At 51.6% G+C, this 14,747-nt stretch overlaps 1 protein-coding gene across 1 annotated transcript in view; it reads left to right on the forward strand.

The window, feature by feature from the left end:
• Window positions 1-14,747, forward strand: part of JPH3 (junctophilin 3) — a 44,103-nt gene that overhangs the window by 20,493 nt on the left and 8,863 nt on the right. Inside the window, exons 3-4 of the mRNA XM_031615425.2 lie at window positions 9,213-9,337; window positions 12,899-13,809. Coding sequence (XP_031471285.1) covers window positions 9,213-9,337; window positions 12,899-13,809 — 1,036 coding nt within the window. The remainder of the gene's footprint in view (window positions 1-9,212; window positions 9,338-12,898; window positions 13,810-14,747) is intronic.

Raw genomic sequence — 14,747 nt, forward strand, 5'->3', positions numbered from 1 at the left:
AGGGTGTTGGAAACCTGTCCCTGTCCCCTTGGGTACCTTCCAGGGTGGCATTAAGTGGGGTTAATGGGATGCTGTTCTGGGGGGGAGGGGAATCCTGTGTGCTATACAGTCAGCAATGCAGGAGGTGGCTGTGGAGATGGAGATGATGCTGTCATGTTCCTCACAGGGCTGTCTGGCTTCCCATTACCACCAGCTCCATCCCAGTGAGGCACCAGGAGCTGTGCCCATCACAGCTTGTTTGGTTTCTGAGCATCACTTACAGCCCTAGTGGTGGAAATGCATTCTTCCATCACTCAAAGTACTGGACCATCTCAGTCCATCCCTCAGTCCCCTGCCCTGTCGCACAGAAAGGAGCGCTCTCCCCACCCCACAGACCTGGAGGCAGCAGAGAAATCCCAGAGAGTGAGACTGGATATCTCACACCACTCCTCCGACAGCTGGAGAGCATCCGTCAGCACTCCCAAGGCCGTGTCAGCTCCATGTCCTGGCCCAGCTCCAGCCTGTGCTGGAACTAAAATATGAAGTTCAGTGATACAAGTCTGTTGCTGGCTCTGGACAAGCTTTATTGCAGTTTGCTTTGCGGTGTGTGTGGGGGGTTCTGCTGAGTGTTGGCTGGTTGCAATGCTGTGTAGCCAGAGGCACATCACAGAGCATCCCTCTCCATCACATCCTACAGGCAGAGGATGGCTCCTGAGCCCAACATTGTGCTGTTTCTTTCAGGTTTCTGGAGCTCCCCCGGAAAAAAAAAATATATATATATATATATATATATATATATATATATATATATATATATACACATAAACATAAAATAAATAAAAAAAATTCCCTGGGAATCTTGTTTGCCAAATGTCTGTTTTGCTTGAGGAGACCAAAACTTGTGAAACTGCCAAAGCAATTCAGCCAAAACCCGAAAGGGGTAAAAGGGTTAGGGAAAGAAAAAAAGGCTTTTTCCTTGTGGTTCTGTTGCTGTGCTTCAGAATTTGGGTTGACTCATTCTTTTCTAGGCATCAAAATGAAACTGAAATTAAACGGGTGGATCTGCTTTTCCTGTCTGTAAGTTTTTCCTTCACCTGGAACTTTTGCTGGACTTCCCCACGTTCTCTTCTTCCAAGTGCTTTTCCTTCAGCTATTGGGAAAGTCTCTAACATGTCCCAAAGGGCCGGGCTGTGCCGATGGCTCATGGATGGGCTTTGGGGCTCTCCTGGAGCCCAATCAGGGGCTCCCCCAGCTCCCTGTGCCCATGCTGTGGTTGAGTTCCTCTCTCTATGCTGCCCTTTCCATCTCTGGCATTGGAGTTTCTACCCCACTCTTCATCCCATGTGTGGCATCAGCCAGCTGAGGAGGTCAGTGTGGAAGATGGGGAGGAATGGGCTGTTTTAGGGAGCCTTCTCGTGAGGAATGCTGAGGGTCCACCAAATCCTTTCAACCTGCAGCATGGGGCAGCCATCCTCCAGGTCCCACTAAGCCAGGATTTTCTACCAACGCTCATCCATCTCAAGAAGGTTGGCTTTAACTATTGGCTGGGGTGATTCAGTCCTGATCCCACCTCTGCAGGGCATGACCAGCTGCAGGTGGATGGTTGGCATCACACCAAGCCCCCCTATCCACACCCTGCACGTCCCCACCGTGGTCATGCCTTAGGGGCACGGTTAACGGACATAGTGGGGTGGGTCAGTGGTTGGCCTAGATGATCTTGATGGTCTTTTCCAACCTCAGTGACTCTATGATTCTGTGATTCTATGATTCTCTGCCACCTGTCAAACCCGTGGTGGCTCCCAAAATAAGCAGCTGCCCCTATGCACAGGGATGGAGGAGGCCCCAAGCGGTGCCATGTTGGAGCCAGCCCGCCTGGAGACAGAGAGATGCGATGGGAATGCAGGATCCAGCCTGGAGTCATTACAGTCAGCAGCATGCACAGCCAAACTAAATGCTACACGTGTCCAAGCGGGCTGAGTTATGGCTGCTCTGGGAGCTCTAACTTGGCCTGTTGTGCATTTAAAAATCTCCACCCAAATGCGGCATTGATGTAGGGCTTTTCTGCTGCTCTGTTTTTGCATTTAATACAGACAGTATAGATCTGCAGCGTGCAGAGGATCCAGCAGAGCCCAGGTTCCTCTGAGATTTTGTGCCTTCGTTTGCTTTTTCTTGGTTCTTTCTTCTTCTCTTTCTTGCCAAGGGTTGTTAGTGATTTCTTCCAACCTGTTTTGCCTCCTGCCTGGAAGTGGCAGGATCGTTTGTAACGTGCTATTTTTGCACAGGGTTAGAGGAGTGTTTGTGCCTTTGGGATGTGTGCGTGGACGGCTGTCTGCAGGCACTCGACAAGAGCAGGGACCAGAGGGAGCTCAGTGTTTCTCATTTCCCCTTTCATCATTCAAATGGGCCTTTTCCATGATGTACCTGGGTAGTCATAAAAAAATAACAACACATGGCAACCTGCCCCATCCAACCCACGGTGATTGGAAGAAGAGAACATCTCTACATCTCTTCTGCCCATTTCTTCCCTTTCCTTGAAGCCTACTCTTCCCACACCCTGCTCCAAGTGCGTTCCTGCAGGTCTTGCATCACTTGTCATCATTTTCCAGCAGCTGATGAACCTCCCAGCATTGCTGCAAGCAGAGAATCACAGAACGGTTGGGTTGGAAGGGACATCAAAAGTGATCCAGTTCCAACTCCCTGCCATGGGTTGGTTGCCAACTACTAAACCAGGCACCAGGTCAGGTTGCCCATAGCTCCATCCACCCGGCCTTGGGCATCTCCAGGGATGGAGCTTATAAGAAAACGGGAAACTCCATACCTGGAGCAGGAGTTTGTTCCCACCTGTCTCCATTTGGACTTCATCATCATTGTCCTTCCTTCAAGGCAAAGCTCCACTCCTGCACGCAGCTCTGGGCCAGTAGGACCGAAGCACCAGGACAGGCAGGTGCTGCCCAGCTTCATCACTCACCCACATCCTCTGTAGCTTCATTACAAGTGACAGATGGCAGGAGATGAGCCTCACTCTCCAGATGTTAATTATCTCAGGAGCTGTAAATAACGTCTCACAGCAGCTTGCACACAGTTTTGGGTGTGAAAGATCCTCCACTTTGCCCTTGCCAGGGGCAAAAAGGAAAAAAAGGAAATCTACCAGGGGAGAGATCCATGGGTCAGCAGAGCATCCTGGCCAGCAGTGGTAAATTTGCTATTGGGTACCAGAGCTGTCCACCCACCCCATATGGGTTGATGGTTGGACTAGATGATCTTAGTGGCCTTTCCAACCTTAATGATTATATGATTCCATATGCCCCAGCCCTCTGAAATCTATTTGGCTGTGCCAGGCTGGCACTTATTGTTTAGCACTAATAGAGATAACAAAAAAAAAAATACAAGCATCCCCGTGACTGAGTTGGGATGGTGACAATAAGGTGAGCTGGAGGGGATGGAGGCATTAAGCCTTTTTAAGTCCTGCCCTGAAGAGGACCTGGCTCAGGATCCAGGGGGCTGCACAGCCAGCTTTGGTGGGTTCATCCTTCATCTGTAAGCTTGAAAAGCACAGAGGTGGAGTAGAACTGGCACAGGAGCCTGGAGCAAAGGAGCTCCATGGAAACTGGCCCCATTGCCACGTTTCCATGAATTTAGGAGAGCCTCAAGCTGGAACACGGGTGTCTGCTGCCTGCAGTGCTTAGGAATGGCACAGGGAAAATCAGACTTGGGCTTTCGACCAAGGTATTTTCCACATTTCTCCATATTTCTTGGGCAACATCGAATAGCTCCACAGAAGGAAGCTTCTGGTAATGGGAATTTCCCTGCTTCACCCCCGCATGGAAGCAGCACAGCTCCCCATCACTGGGAATGCCCCATGCACAGCTCAGGCTTGGGGGATGGGGATTCAATCCCCTACCCCAGATCTCCACCCTGGGGCTGGAGCTGGGCAGCCAGGTGCTCTCCTTGCTATGCACAGCACCTGCTTTCTGCCTGGCTACAGAAAGCTTTTGGCTGCATTACGTCATGTCAGGGGTCACATTAGCTGCTTTTTGCTCCTTGATTAAGCATTCCAGCAACAGGGGAGGGATGGTAAAGGAAAAAGTAGATGGAGGAAGTGGGCAAGGCATATATGTTTGTGATAAGCAGGTAAATGGGAATTTATGTGCAGATAGCTAATTGGTGAGTCTAATATTCCACCCCCTGAACACCAACACTGTATTACTGCCTTCACAAATCACTCAAGGCAAGCCTAGTGCAATAACAACCCAACCAGGAGAGCTGTGAAAAGAGTCAAGCTGGAATTAAGAGTGGGTTTTATCGGGGCAATAAATGCCAGATAGTGAAAATAACAAACAGGTTGTTAATTGCTGCCATCTCTCAACTCCCTGAAGGAAGCGTCTAGACAGAGCCCAGCCCTGGGTCGCAGCCACCCCGGCTATGGGGCTGGTCTTATAGGGCCAGCGGGGTGCTGGATGTGGGATGGGAAAGGATGCTGAGCCAGAGCCCTGTGGGCACAGGCACACAAGATGGGTTTGAAGCCCTCCCCAGCAGCACCACATGGCCACGCTCTGCCCTAAATCAGCCGTGCTCCCACAGAGGTAGAAGCCAGACAGTCTGCAGCAGCTATTAATAATTCAGTCCCCATTTGTCCCATGGAGGAGAGTGGGAATTGTGGCCAAGCGTCGGGGTTTGAGACAGCCCTGGGGTGCTGGCAGATCCCATGCAGGGTGGGGTTGCTGTTGGGTTGCCCTGACTGGGGCTGCATTGGTGTTCACCCTCTTCCCCTCAGCTCTAGGGTTGGTTTACTGGCATCGATCACTCAGGGGCTTTTGCTTCACAGCTCTCAGTGCATCTCAGCTTGCTGCAATTAGGGCCAGATCCTGCTTTCAGCTGTGCCAATGGCAGTGTGAAACAACCCCAGCCAACTCAATGCAGCTGAGCATGCTGCAGCCAAGCAAGCTTTGTGCACGTGGGTGGTTGGCCCCAAGGCAGCCACCAAACAGGGAAGCAGAGCCCTGAGACTTCTGTGCCCCGAGAAACGCTCTCGCTGAATTTTTCCCAAAGTATTTTCTAGCAGCTACTGTGTGTTAATTGAATTTTGCCATTTGAAAAATGCATGACCCTCTGTAATGGAGGGAGAAAGCGTTCCTCCTATAGGAAGATAAAGATGCATTTGGAGGGGGGGGGGTGGGGAAGCAAAACACAAAAGCTGGCTGATTATATATTGACCTGAGAGACAAAGTGAATCCAATGGAGCCAGCTTGCTCCCTTAGGAAAACTTGAGGCTGCTCATTATGGCCTGGGATGAGCTCACTGCCGGCGTAACTCCATCCACACTGCCTGTGTGTGCCTATGGGCAAGCAGTGCTCCTCATCAGGACCCCAAAACACTGTACGGGAGAGGGCCTTAGAAATAGTTCTAATCATCAGCTGAACGCTGTCAGATATTGCAACACAGTTTTGCTGTAGGATCGGGCAGTTCGAGGGGCAGTGATGGAGATGCCAATGGGAGCCAAGCTTTCTGCTATGGGGGAGTTGCTGGCCGTCTCCACCCCAACACACAAAAGCAGCACAGCAGGAGTTTTGTAATTCCCTGGCATGCCTGGATCCCACTGAGCAAAGGACGGCTTTGTTAGCTAAGGAAATGGAATTCCCCAGCATGAGTTGCCATATGAATTTTGGGAAAGAGCCCTCCTTGCCCAGAAATGTTGCCCATATGATTCTTCGTCACATTTAAGCCACAAACAATGCAAATTTCCCAGTTTCCACACAACTGCCTTTGGCCCCAGACAGGTTTTTCTCAGAAAGTCTGTTACTTATTTTTTTCTCAGAAGAAAGTCTGTTTTCCTTACAGGAACACCAGGGAAAAAGGAGCACGGAGGATGGCTCTCTCATCAGCCCACGCTTTGATGAACCCGAGCATCACCTTTACCACTCCTGAGCAAACTCCGTTCCAGAAATATTTCCAATGGTCCACAAATTTCCAGCCTAAATTTGTTCTCCTGCCAGAGCTCTCTGTTAGCACAGATACCACTCAAGCCTTGCCTGGTCTTATCTTTCCTTTGTTTCTTCCCGAGAAAAGCTCACTCCTTTATGGCTAACCCAGCCCTGAGCATTGGTTTTGCAGCAAAAGCCCTTTCAGCTCTTAGTGCATACAGAGCCGAGCAGGAGTTACTGTTGGCATTCCTGAAAAGCCACATTCTTCCTTTCAGATCAGTTTATTCCAGCTTCTTATAGATTAGCCGGAGCCGATAAACTTGGCATTACGAGGCGCTCGCAGGTATTATCCTTTCCCCTGTCACTTCTGGCCAAATCGCAAGAGATCTGCAAAGATTTGCAGCAATGTTTGGTTGCTGTTCCCCCTGCCTCCTGCCAGTGCCTCCTGCCAGTTTGACCACGTGCCCGGTCTAAGAGAGCAGTGAGTCAGCTTGGCAAAACCCAATAAATGCAACAGCCCAAAGCCACTCATGGATCAGAACGGACCCATGGGTCTCAGGAGCTCCAATCCACCCCAGCATCCCCTTCTGGCTCTTCCCAGCCCTATCCGTGCTGCAACACCTCTGACACCATTCTGTTTGGATGCTCTGTGGGCTAAGATGAGACTTAGAAACTGTAGCCATCTTCCAAAGCCCCTTTGCATTCGTGTGCATCGATGTTGAGGCGCTCTGCCCATTTCCATTACCTTGGGATGTGTTGCTTCTTCTCCCACACTCATCCATCAGTGGCAGAGGAAACCCAATGGAGCATCTTCCAGCAGAGGCACTACTTCTAGACAGCTGAGGTGAGGTGCAAGGGGCATCACGTCCTTGCAAACAACAGCATTAGTCCAGTGTGGTCATTGCAGGATTAGGCAACAAAGGGACAAATTCAAGCTTATTTTGACCGTGGTTTCTAGGATTTAGCCCCTCTGACCCACTGTCCAGTTTCAGAGTTGGGCAACATCCCCACCTGCGACTGAGAAAGGTGAGTAGATCAGTGCCTGTGGAGAAAGAACTGCTTTACATGGAGAGAAAGTCAATTAGCTGGGGAATTAAGATTTAGTGCACGCCACGAGCAGCAGGCATGTATAAAGGAGACAGCTGTTAAATTTAGTATGTGACAAAGTCATGCGAGCACTAACTGGATTACTTGCATTTATTTGGGAATACTTATGTATTTTATTATGCAACGTATAGATCATCATAATTCTGCTTTTCACTCCAATGCCGTCTCTCCTGCAAGCATCTTAGAGAGCATTACAAACAATTAAGCCTGCCTGTGCCTCTGTGCAGCACTCAGCGCTCTATCTGCTTTGTGGGCATTGCAAATATTTTAGATTGGAGATGACTTAATTAATGTCATTGATTTTAACTCTGCCCGGGTTGAACCCCCAAGCAGCTGCTGTTCCTGGGCTGATCTGATGGGGATGAACTGGTCCAGAAGCTGCTGGAGTAAGTTTTCCAGGGGTGGAAAGCCATCAACCCAAAGGGGTGGAAAATCATCACCCCAAAGGGATGGAAAGCCATCAATTCAAGGGGATGAAAAGCCATTAACGTCAAAGGGTTGGAAAGATACCCATCCCAGGGGGATGGAAAGCCATCCACCCAAAGGGGTGGAAAGTCAACAACACCAAAGGGAAGGGAAAGCCAACAAGCCAAAGGGATGAAAAGTCATCCACGCCAAGGGGATGGATGTTTTGAACCATTTCAGTGAAGAAATGGGAGCCAATGAGTCCGTGAGAGAGGAGCGTGGCACAGATGCTCCCTGCAGGCTCCTCCAGCATGCCCTTCCATTCTGCAGACAGCTTTGTCTGTCCCCAGGACTGCTCGTGAGAGGCACAAGCTGCTCCCAGCCTCCTTTGCTGGCACAGTGCTGGAAGAAGTGACAGATAGCTCCAGCTATCTGCCTCCAGCTGCCTCTCCAGGGAGCAGATCTGGCGGCAGTGTGTAATCCTGCCTGCTGAGTGCGGTCCAGACACCACCAGCCGTTATTAATCCTTTGTACCAGGCCTGCGGGGACTGGCAGCATACTGTCTGAGAGCACTGCAGCACGGTAGCCTCCTTCTCCAGGCTATTCCTGGGTCAAGGAGGTGGAGGAGGCAGAGGAGGATGGAGGAGCACCGGGAGCTGATAGGTGGACCGCTGAGAAGTCCCCATAGGACAAGCAGAATCCTAAGCCTCAGCTGGTGCTGTTTGTAGATACCCCGCCCCTGGAGGTGCCCAAGGCCAGGCTGGATGGGGCTCTGAGCAAACAATCTGGTGGGCAGCAGCTCTGCCCATGGTAGGCAGGTTGGAACTGTAGCCAAGCCATTCTATGATACTATAATTACTGTAGAGCAATCGGTCTGTATTAAAAAAAAAAAAAAAAAAAAAAAAAAAAGCACTGATTAGAGCAAAGACAACTCTCTGGCACTTAACAACAAAGGACAAAGGGGGCAGGGGATGCTCACATCCTGCCTGGGCTTAGAGAGGTGATGGGGCACAGCTGCGCTCCCACTCGCACCGCGTGGCACGGAGCGAGGCACGTTGCTGGCCCTGTTTTCCATTTATAGGAGCCTGTCAGAAATGGCACTCCTCTCCAAGCAGATGTCGAAAAATTAGAGGGAATTCAGAGAGCAGCAGGGAAAGAAAAAAAAAAAAAAAAAAAAAAAAAAGTGATTAAAGGAGATGGAGGGCCTGCTTTTGGAGGGAAAAGAAATCAGCGGAGCTATTTATATCGCTGCCTGCACCGGGGCGGGGAGGAACAGGAGGATTTTTAAAGTGCCTCGAGAGCTTCGCTAAGGGGAAGGGACACCTCTGGAGGATGCAATAGGGTGTGGATGCTGATCCATCTGACGCGGTGTTGGCTGAGTGCAGGGCAGCCCCAGGATCTCCATCGTGTCCCTTAGGGTTTGCTGGGTGCTCTCTGGGTTTCTCCCTGCCGTGCTTTGGCTGCTTTCCTTGCCTTCAGTCTGCAGGGTTTGCTTTAGGGCTCAGCCTGGAGATGCGGGACGGAGATTTTGGCAGGCGGTACGCAGGAGTGGGGATGCTTTGCAGATCAAAGCCTTCACCGTGCCTTTAACACAGCCCTTTTTGCAGCACTGAGTCCCCACTGAAGATCACCGCTTGGAAGCAACCGCTTGGAGCTGAGATCGCAAAGTGGCAACGCATTAACGCCACCGGGCACAGCTCTGCCCAAACCCTTTGGGTTGGGTTTTGGGGGGACGAAAGGAAACCCCAAGCAATGCTGTGGCCCTCTGCTCACATCCGTGTCTTTCTGCTTGCCTTGCAGGACCTCCCATTCCCGGGCCAAGGCAGAGGCAGCTATGACAGCGGCGCAGAAAGCCCAGGAGGAAGCGCGCATCGCCAGGATCACTGCCAAAGAGTTTTCGCCTTCCTTCCAGCACAGGGAAAACGGTCAGTTTGTGATGCCCCACTGGACGGCCCCACATTGCACGTCTCCCGTATCAGGGTTCGCAAATAGAACTGGCATAAATGAGCCCTGCACACCCTCTGTGTGTCTGCAGCTCCCTGGCACCATTGGGTGCCCATAGCATCAGCTTGTGGAGCCTTATTTTTCCATATGCAGCACAACACTCTACCCCGTGCAGCCCTATCATTGTAGACTTTGGCTTCTTGCATTGAAACAATTCCATTTTTTAACACATAGTCTCCAATGGTTGCCCAGAAAACAAAAACTGATGGCTCCAAAAGCAACACGCAAATTCAGAGGATCCCAAAGGTACCCACTGTTTTACCCCCATGGCTTCGAGAGCTTGGTTTTTTGTTTCTCTGGAATGTTTGGGCTTTGTAAGTGTGAGTTATGTGCTCCTTCAGTGCAAAGGAATCAAGAAACACGCACTCAGGGTTTGCCCAATGGCTTTGTATGTGTTTATATGTGCACAGAGCCAGGCTTCCCTCTGGCATTTCCAGCTTTCCTCAATGGTTTCTACCAGGTTTTGCCCATCAAGGGCTGAGGTTTGCTTCAGCTGTGGGGGAGCAGGCAGTGCCCAGCTGAGCAGTTTGCTCTCAGGAAGGGTTCTGGGAGGAGGAAGCCAAGGATGCTCAGCCCACGGGGGGATTCGTCCCACCACGGCTGCGCGTAGATGGGTGGGAGGGAGCTATCCAACTCCCCGCAGCAATAATTAACATAGTAATTAATGTATGTGAATGGCTTTATTCAAAACTTTTCCTGCACCAAACCCTCATTAGGAGGCGTCTGTCATTATTTTCTCCCCTCTCCAGCTCTTTAACTGGAGATTACTCATTCCCCTTAATTGCTCGAGGGCTGGTGCCGGTGACTCACGTCGGGGTGCTGCTCGCCAGGCAGAGGGGATCTCTCAACCCCACCATCCCATGCAGTGGGTATGCTGCAGAGCCTCACACAGCCCCATTTTTGCTGGTAGAAAGCACAGCCCTGCTCAAACACCCCTCAGCTCTCCTCCACCTGCAGACCTCCAATTTGTCTGTCGGATATCAGAGCATTTTTTTCTCAGGGCTGTGTGGTCCCTGGGGCTTCCTCAGCCCTGAGATATTCCTCATCTCCATTTCCTCTTGGCTGTTTTAAAACACCTCTTGGAAAGATGCTTTTAGGTAATACATTTTTTACTAGCTGCTGGATGGGGACGCAGTGCACAGCTGGTGGTGGGACTCGTGCTTCTGGCGCTCACCCCTTGGTGGGTCATGCATGAGGGAAGGGGGGCAGGAGCTTCCATTTAGAGCACATTAAAAAACAAACACACCACCCAAGACGCGGGGAACCCTGGGGCACGTGCTCTCCTTGAAGATGCCATGGCCAGGCAGAGCTGCCTTAATTCTCCTGCTGGAAATCCAGATTTGGTGCTCCGCATCCTCCGTAGCGCTCTCACAACGGTTCTTCCAGGAACATCACGTGCTTGCCAGCTAATTTTAGAGCAGAATAATTGTTGAACATCCTTTGGTACCGAAAGCCGGCAGGATGGCACCATGCATCTGTCGTGTTCCTCTGCAGAGAGCAGCCTGCAGCCCTGCATCGCTGCCCGACCCCCAGCCCCAGCCAGGGCTGCACAGTGCACGGGGTTAAAACACAGAGGGAAGGAGAAGCAGAAATAGTTCAGCCGTTACAGGTCTGGGTGGGGAAGATTTGAGATGGAGTGAGGATGCAGGGACTTGCTTAGTGGGCATGGTGGGGGTGGGTCAGCAGTTGGACTTGATGGTCACAGTGGTCTTTTCCAACCTTAATGATTCTGTGATCCTAGGGTGAGGATGCAGGAGCATGGTAGGGCTTTCTCACCTCTATCACAGGGCTCGGGGTGGCTGTGAGAACCTTGGGATGATGTGAAGGGGATGGAGCAGAGTTGTGAGCAGACTGAGGCTGGCTTTGGGGTGGTAGGAGCTGGTGGGAAACCTTCCAGTCCTTGCACCTCCATGGAAAACCTTGGAGACCTGAACAGGGGAAGAGTGCTCAAAACTTGAGACAAGCAGGGATGCTCAAGAGGACAGGAGAAAATGGCCTTACGTTGCACCAGGGAAGGTTCAGTTTGGATATCAGGAACAATTTCTTCCTCTGCATGAGCAGTCAGGCTCTGTCATAGGCTGAGCAGGGAGTGGTGGGGTCACTGTCCTTGGGGGTGATCCAGAACCGTGGAGAAATGGCACTGAGGAACGTGGTCACTGGGCATGGTGAGGTTGGTCATGTTGGATTTGGTTGTCTTAGTGGTCTTTTCCAACCTGAATGATTCTACAGTCCTTAATATCAGGTGAGCCCACACCAACAGCTGGCTGCATCTGAGCCACACAAGCAGCTTTCCCATACGTAGCTGTTTATTCCCTCCCCACCTCAGTTTCCCATGTGTGAGCCAGGAAGACGTGAATTGGGAACATCTCCCCAGCAGCCAGCAGCCCACTTACCTGTATTTTCCCCAGAAAGCTCTCGGGGAGTTTTTCTGCACAAAAACAGAGCAGTGAGCTCTACCTTTCTCCTTCATTCCAGTTCCCAGCAGTACCAGAATCGCCCGGGGACCCCAGATAAACCCTGGGAAACCCATTCTCCCACAGATTCACAGGGAACCAACTAAGACCAAGCTGTTTGAGTACTGTCCCAAAACACAAACAGAATTTCCTGTGGCAAACAACACAGAAAAGAAAACATACTAGGAGCCCAACTTCCCATTGAGAAATTACTTCAGCAGGAAAATCCCAAGCTCCTGCTGGCCTCCCCTGCAAGTCCTCCAGTGGGGACATCTGTCAGCATCTCCCATACGTATCCAGATCACATCATGGGGTGCACAGGGACGGCTCCCCAAGAAGTCACACGAGAGCAAATGGCTCAGAGAAAGCATAGAGATTAGAGCAGACGCTTCCGAGCATTTATTTTTAAACCATGGTAAGAAATTGAGTTCTTCTTTTTGAGACTCATTTCTTGTCTAGCCATAGCAATTGCAATTAGATGCATTTCAGGGGCATTAGGCAGTTAATATATTTATCAAATTATTCATGTAATTTAGCACGGCTTTAGCTGAGTACAGCTATGCGGGTAAAATGAGACTTAACCACTGGTGGCGTGCAACCCTCCGAAATAATTTAGTGTCTCACGAAGCATTAATACCACTCAGAGTTTTTAGTTGTTCGGAGGTGAGTTCTTCTCACCGGCCACCTGCAGAAGACGCTCAGCTGCTCCTGAGCTGCCCATCCCCAGGGAGAAGCCACCTGGTGTCCCTTGGGCTCAATGCGTGATGGCTTTGCTCTCAGTCTCCACGTGATGCCTTGGGCTCAATGCGTGATGCCTTCGCTCTTGGTCTCCGCATGATGCCTTGGGCTCAATGCGTGATGCACAACTTGGCATGAGTTGTGCATGGCTCCTCTCTGCTGCAGTCCTGACCCTACAGCTTCCGGGCCACCCAACGCTCATCTCTCCTCTTTGTCATTAAAAAACGAGCAGAAATAACCCAGTCTCCTTTCCTCCCTCTCTCTTTTCCCCTTCAACCACTCCCTGAAAAGGGCTCGAATGCCAGAGACCCAAACGCCAGAACTCGAGCGACGACATTGAGGTCCTCTCCACCGGCACGCCGCTGCAGCAGGAGAGCCCCGAGCTCTACAGGAAAGGGACGACGCCGTCCGACCTGACCCCCGAGGACAGTCCTCTGCAGAGCTTCCCCGCCAGCCCCTCCTCCACGCCGCCGCTGGGTCCTTCCTGCAGGAACAAAAGCGCTCACTTCTCCAGGCAGGTCTCGGTGGACGAAGAGAGGGGTGGGGAGATCCAGATGTTGCTGGAGGGGCGCGGCGGGGATTACCTGCGACCCAACAGTTGGAGCGAAGAGAAGGCGGGCGGGACGCGCGGCGTGCGAAGCGGGACGCTGCGCAGCGGGTCGGCCAACGTCCCCGAAGACTACCGAGGGCGGAGCGGAGGGCACAAACACTCGGCCTCCAACCACAAGCAAAGAGAGAGGTGGACAGATTCCCCAGCCACGGTTTCTTGGACTTCCCACCACAGGTCCCACAACCACAGCTCAGGGAGCTCCAAGCTGCTTGAGCTAGACGAGGAGAAGATGAGTAATTACGAGATGGAGATGAAGCCCCTCATGAGGATGGATTCTTATATGCAAGAGATTCACACCCAAAAAAGACACTACGGCAAAGGGGGAGCCTGCAGGAGCATGGCTGACGACCACCGCGGGGAAGAGCGGGGCTTCGGGGTTCAGAGACTGAGGTCTAAGTCCCAGAACAAAGAGAATTTCAGGCCAGCTTCCTCTGCCGAGCCTACGGTTCAGAAACTGGAAAACCTGAGATTTGGGGACAAAGCTGAGCCCCGGCTACTAAGGTGGGACTTAACCTTCTCCCCGCCACAGAAATCCTTACCTGTTGCACTAGAATCTGAAGAGGACAGTGGGGATGCGCTCAAATCCAGTACGGTAAGTAGGCAACGCTGTGCGTTCAGATCTGGCTGAGAAAGCTGGTACAGAGCTCTCGTGGGACTGCAGTGAGCTCTGCATTGCTACGGGTCTGTGTCTGGAATCTCCCCTCTCTTCTCCCTTGCTGCATGAGAGCACCTGCTGGAAGGGGATGCAGGGTTTCCTCTGCAGATTCTCTTGGTGGGAACAGTGGTTTTATCACTGGAGGATGCAAGCAGGGAAGTCTGAGCTTCGTAACCTGCCCCTGGGGACCAGCAATAAGAACATGCGAGCTGGTGGGCATGAAGCATTCACCTGGGGGAAAGGTGCAGGGGCGGGTGGGGTTTTGGTGACGCTTCCCTGTTGTGTTTTAGCAACAGAACTTCATGCTGGCTCAGGTTGTGACATGACCCAAGGAAGTGACATTGACCCAGTGGTGTGACATGACCCTAGAGCATGATGTGACCCAAGGGTGATGCATAACTCTAGATTGCAACATGACCCAAGAGTGTGATATGACCCAGGAGCATGATATGACCCAAGAGTGTGACGTGACATTCCTGCTCAATTTGTGGTGGTTGGGCATTGCATTGACCTGCAGCACCTCTCCACTGCTGTGTGATGCCAAAACAGTGTCTTTGTCACCATGTTGTACCAGGGACCTGAACCAGGTGGAGCAGGGCATGTCACAAATGAGTTGGGCTCAGTCCGTGCAGGCAGGTGGGTGCAATTCAGACAGGGAAAGCAATGGGCAACTACAGTGAGGGTGATGGGCTAGTCAGGAGCTCTTCAAGTCAGGGAGAAGAGCATGATCATGCTTCCAGCAGGAGTGCAGCCTGTGGGATTTGGATAACAGCCCATGGGACACCTGTGGGTTCCTCATTTCGGGATGACAGGGGCTCGTTGGAGATGGCTGCTGGGAAGAGCTGGAGTTGTTCAGGCTAGAGAAGAGGAGACAA

The sequence above is a fragment of the Phasianus colchicus genome, chromosome 13, assembly GCF_987193195.1.
Source record: "Phasianus colchicus chromosome 13, bPhaCol1.hap1.1, whole genome shotgun sequence".
Taxonomy (NCBI): Eukaryota; Metazoa; Chordata; class Aves; order Galliformes; family Phasianidae; genus Phasianus; species Phasianus colchicus.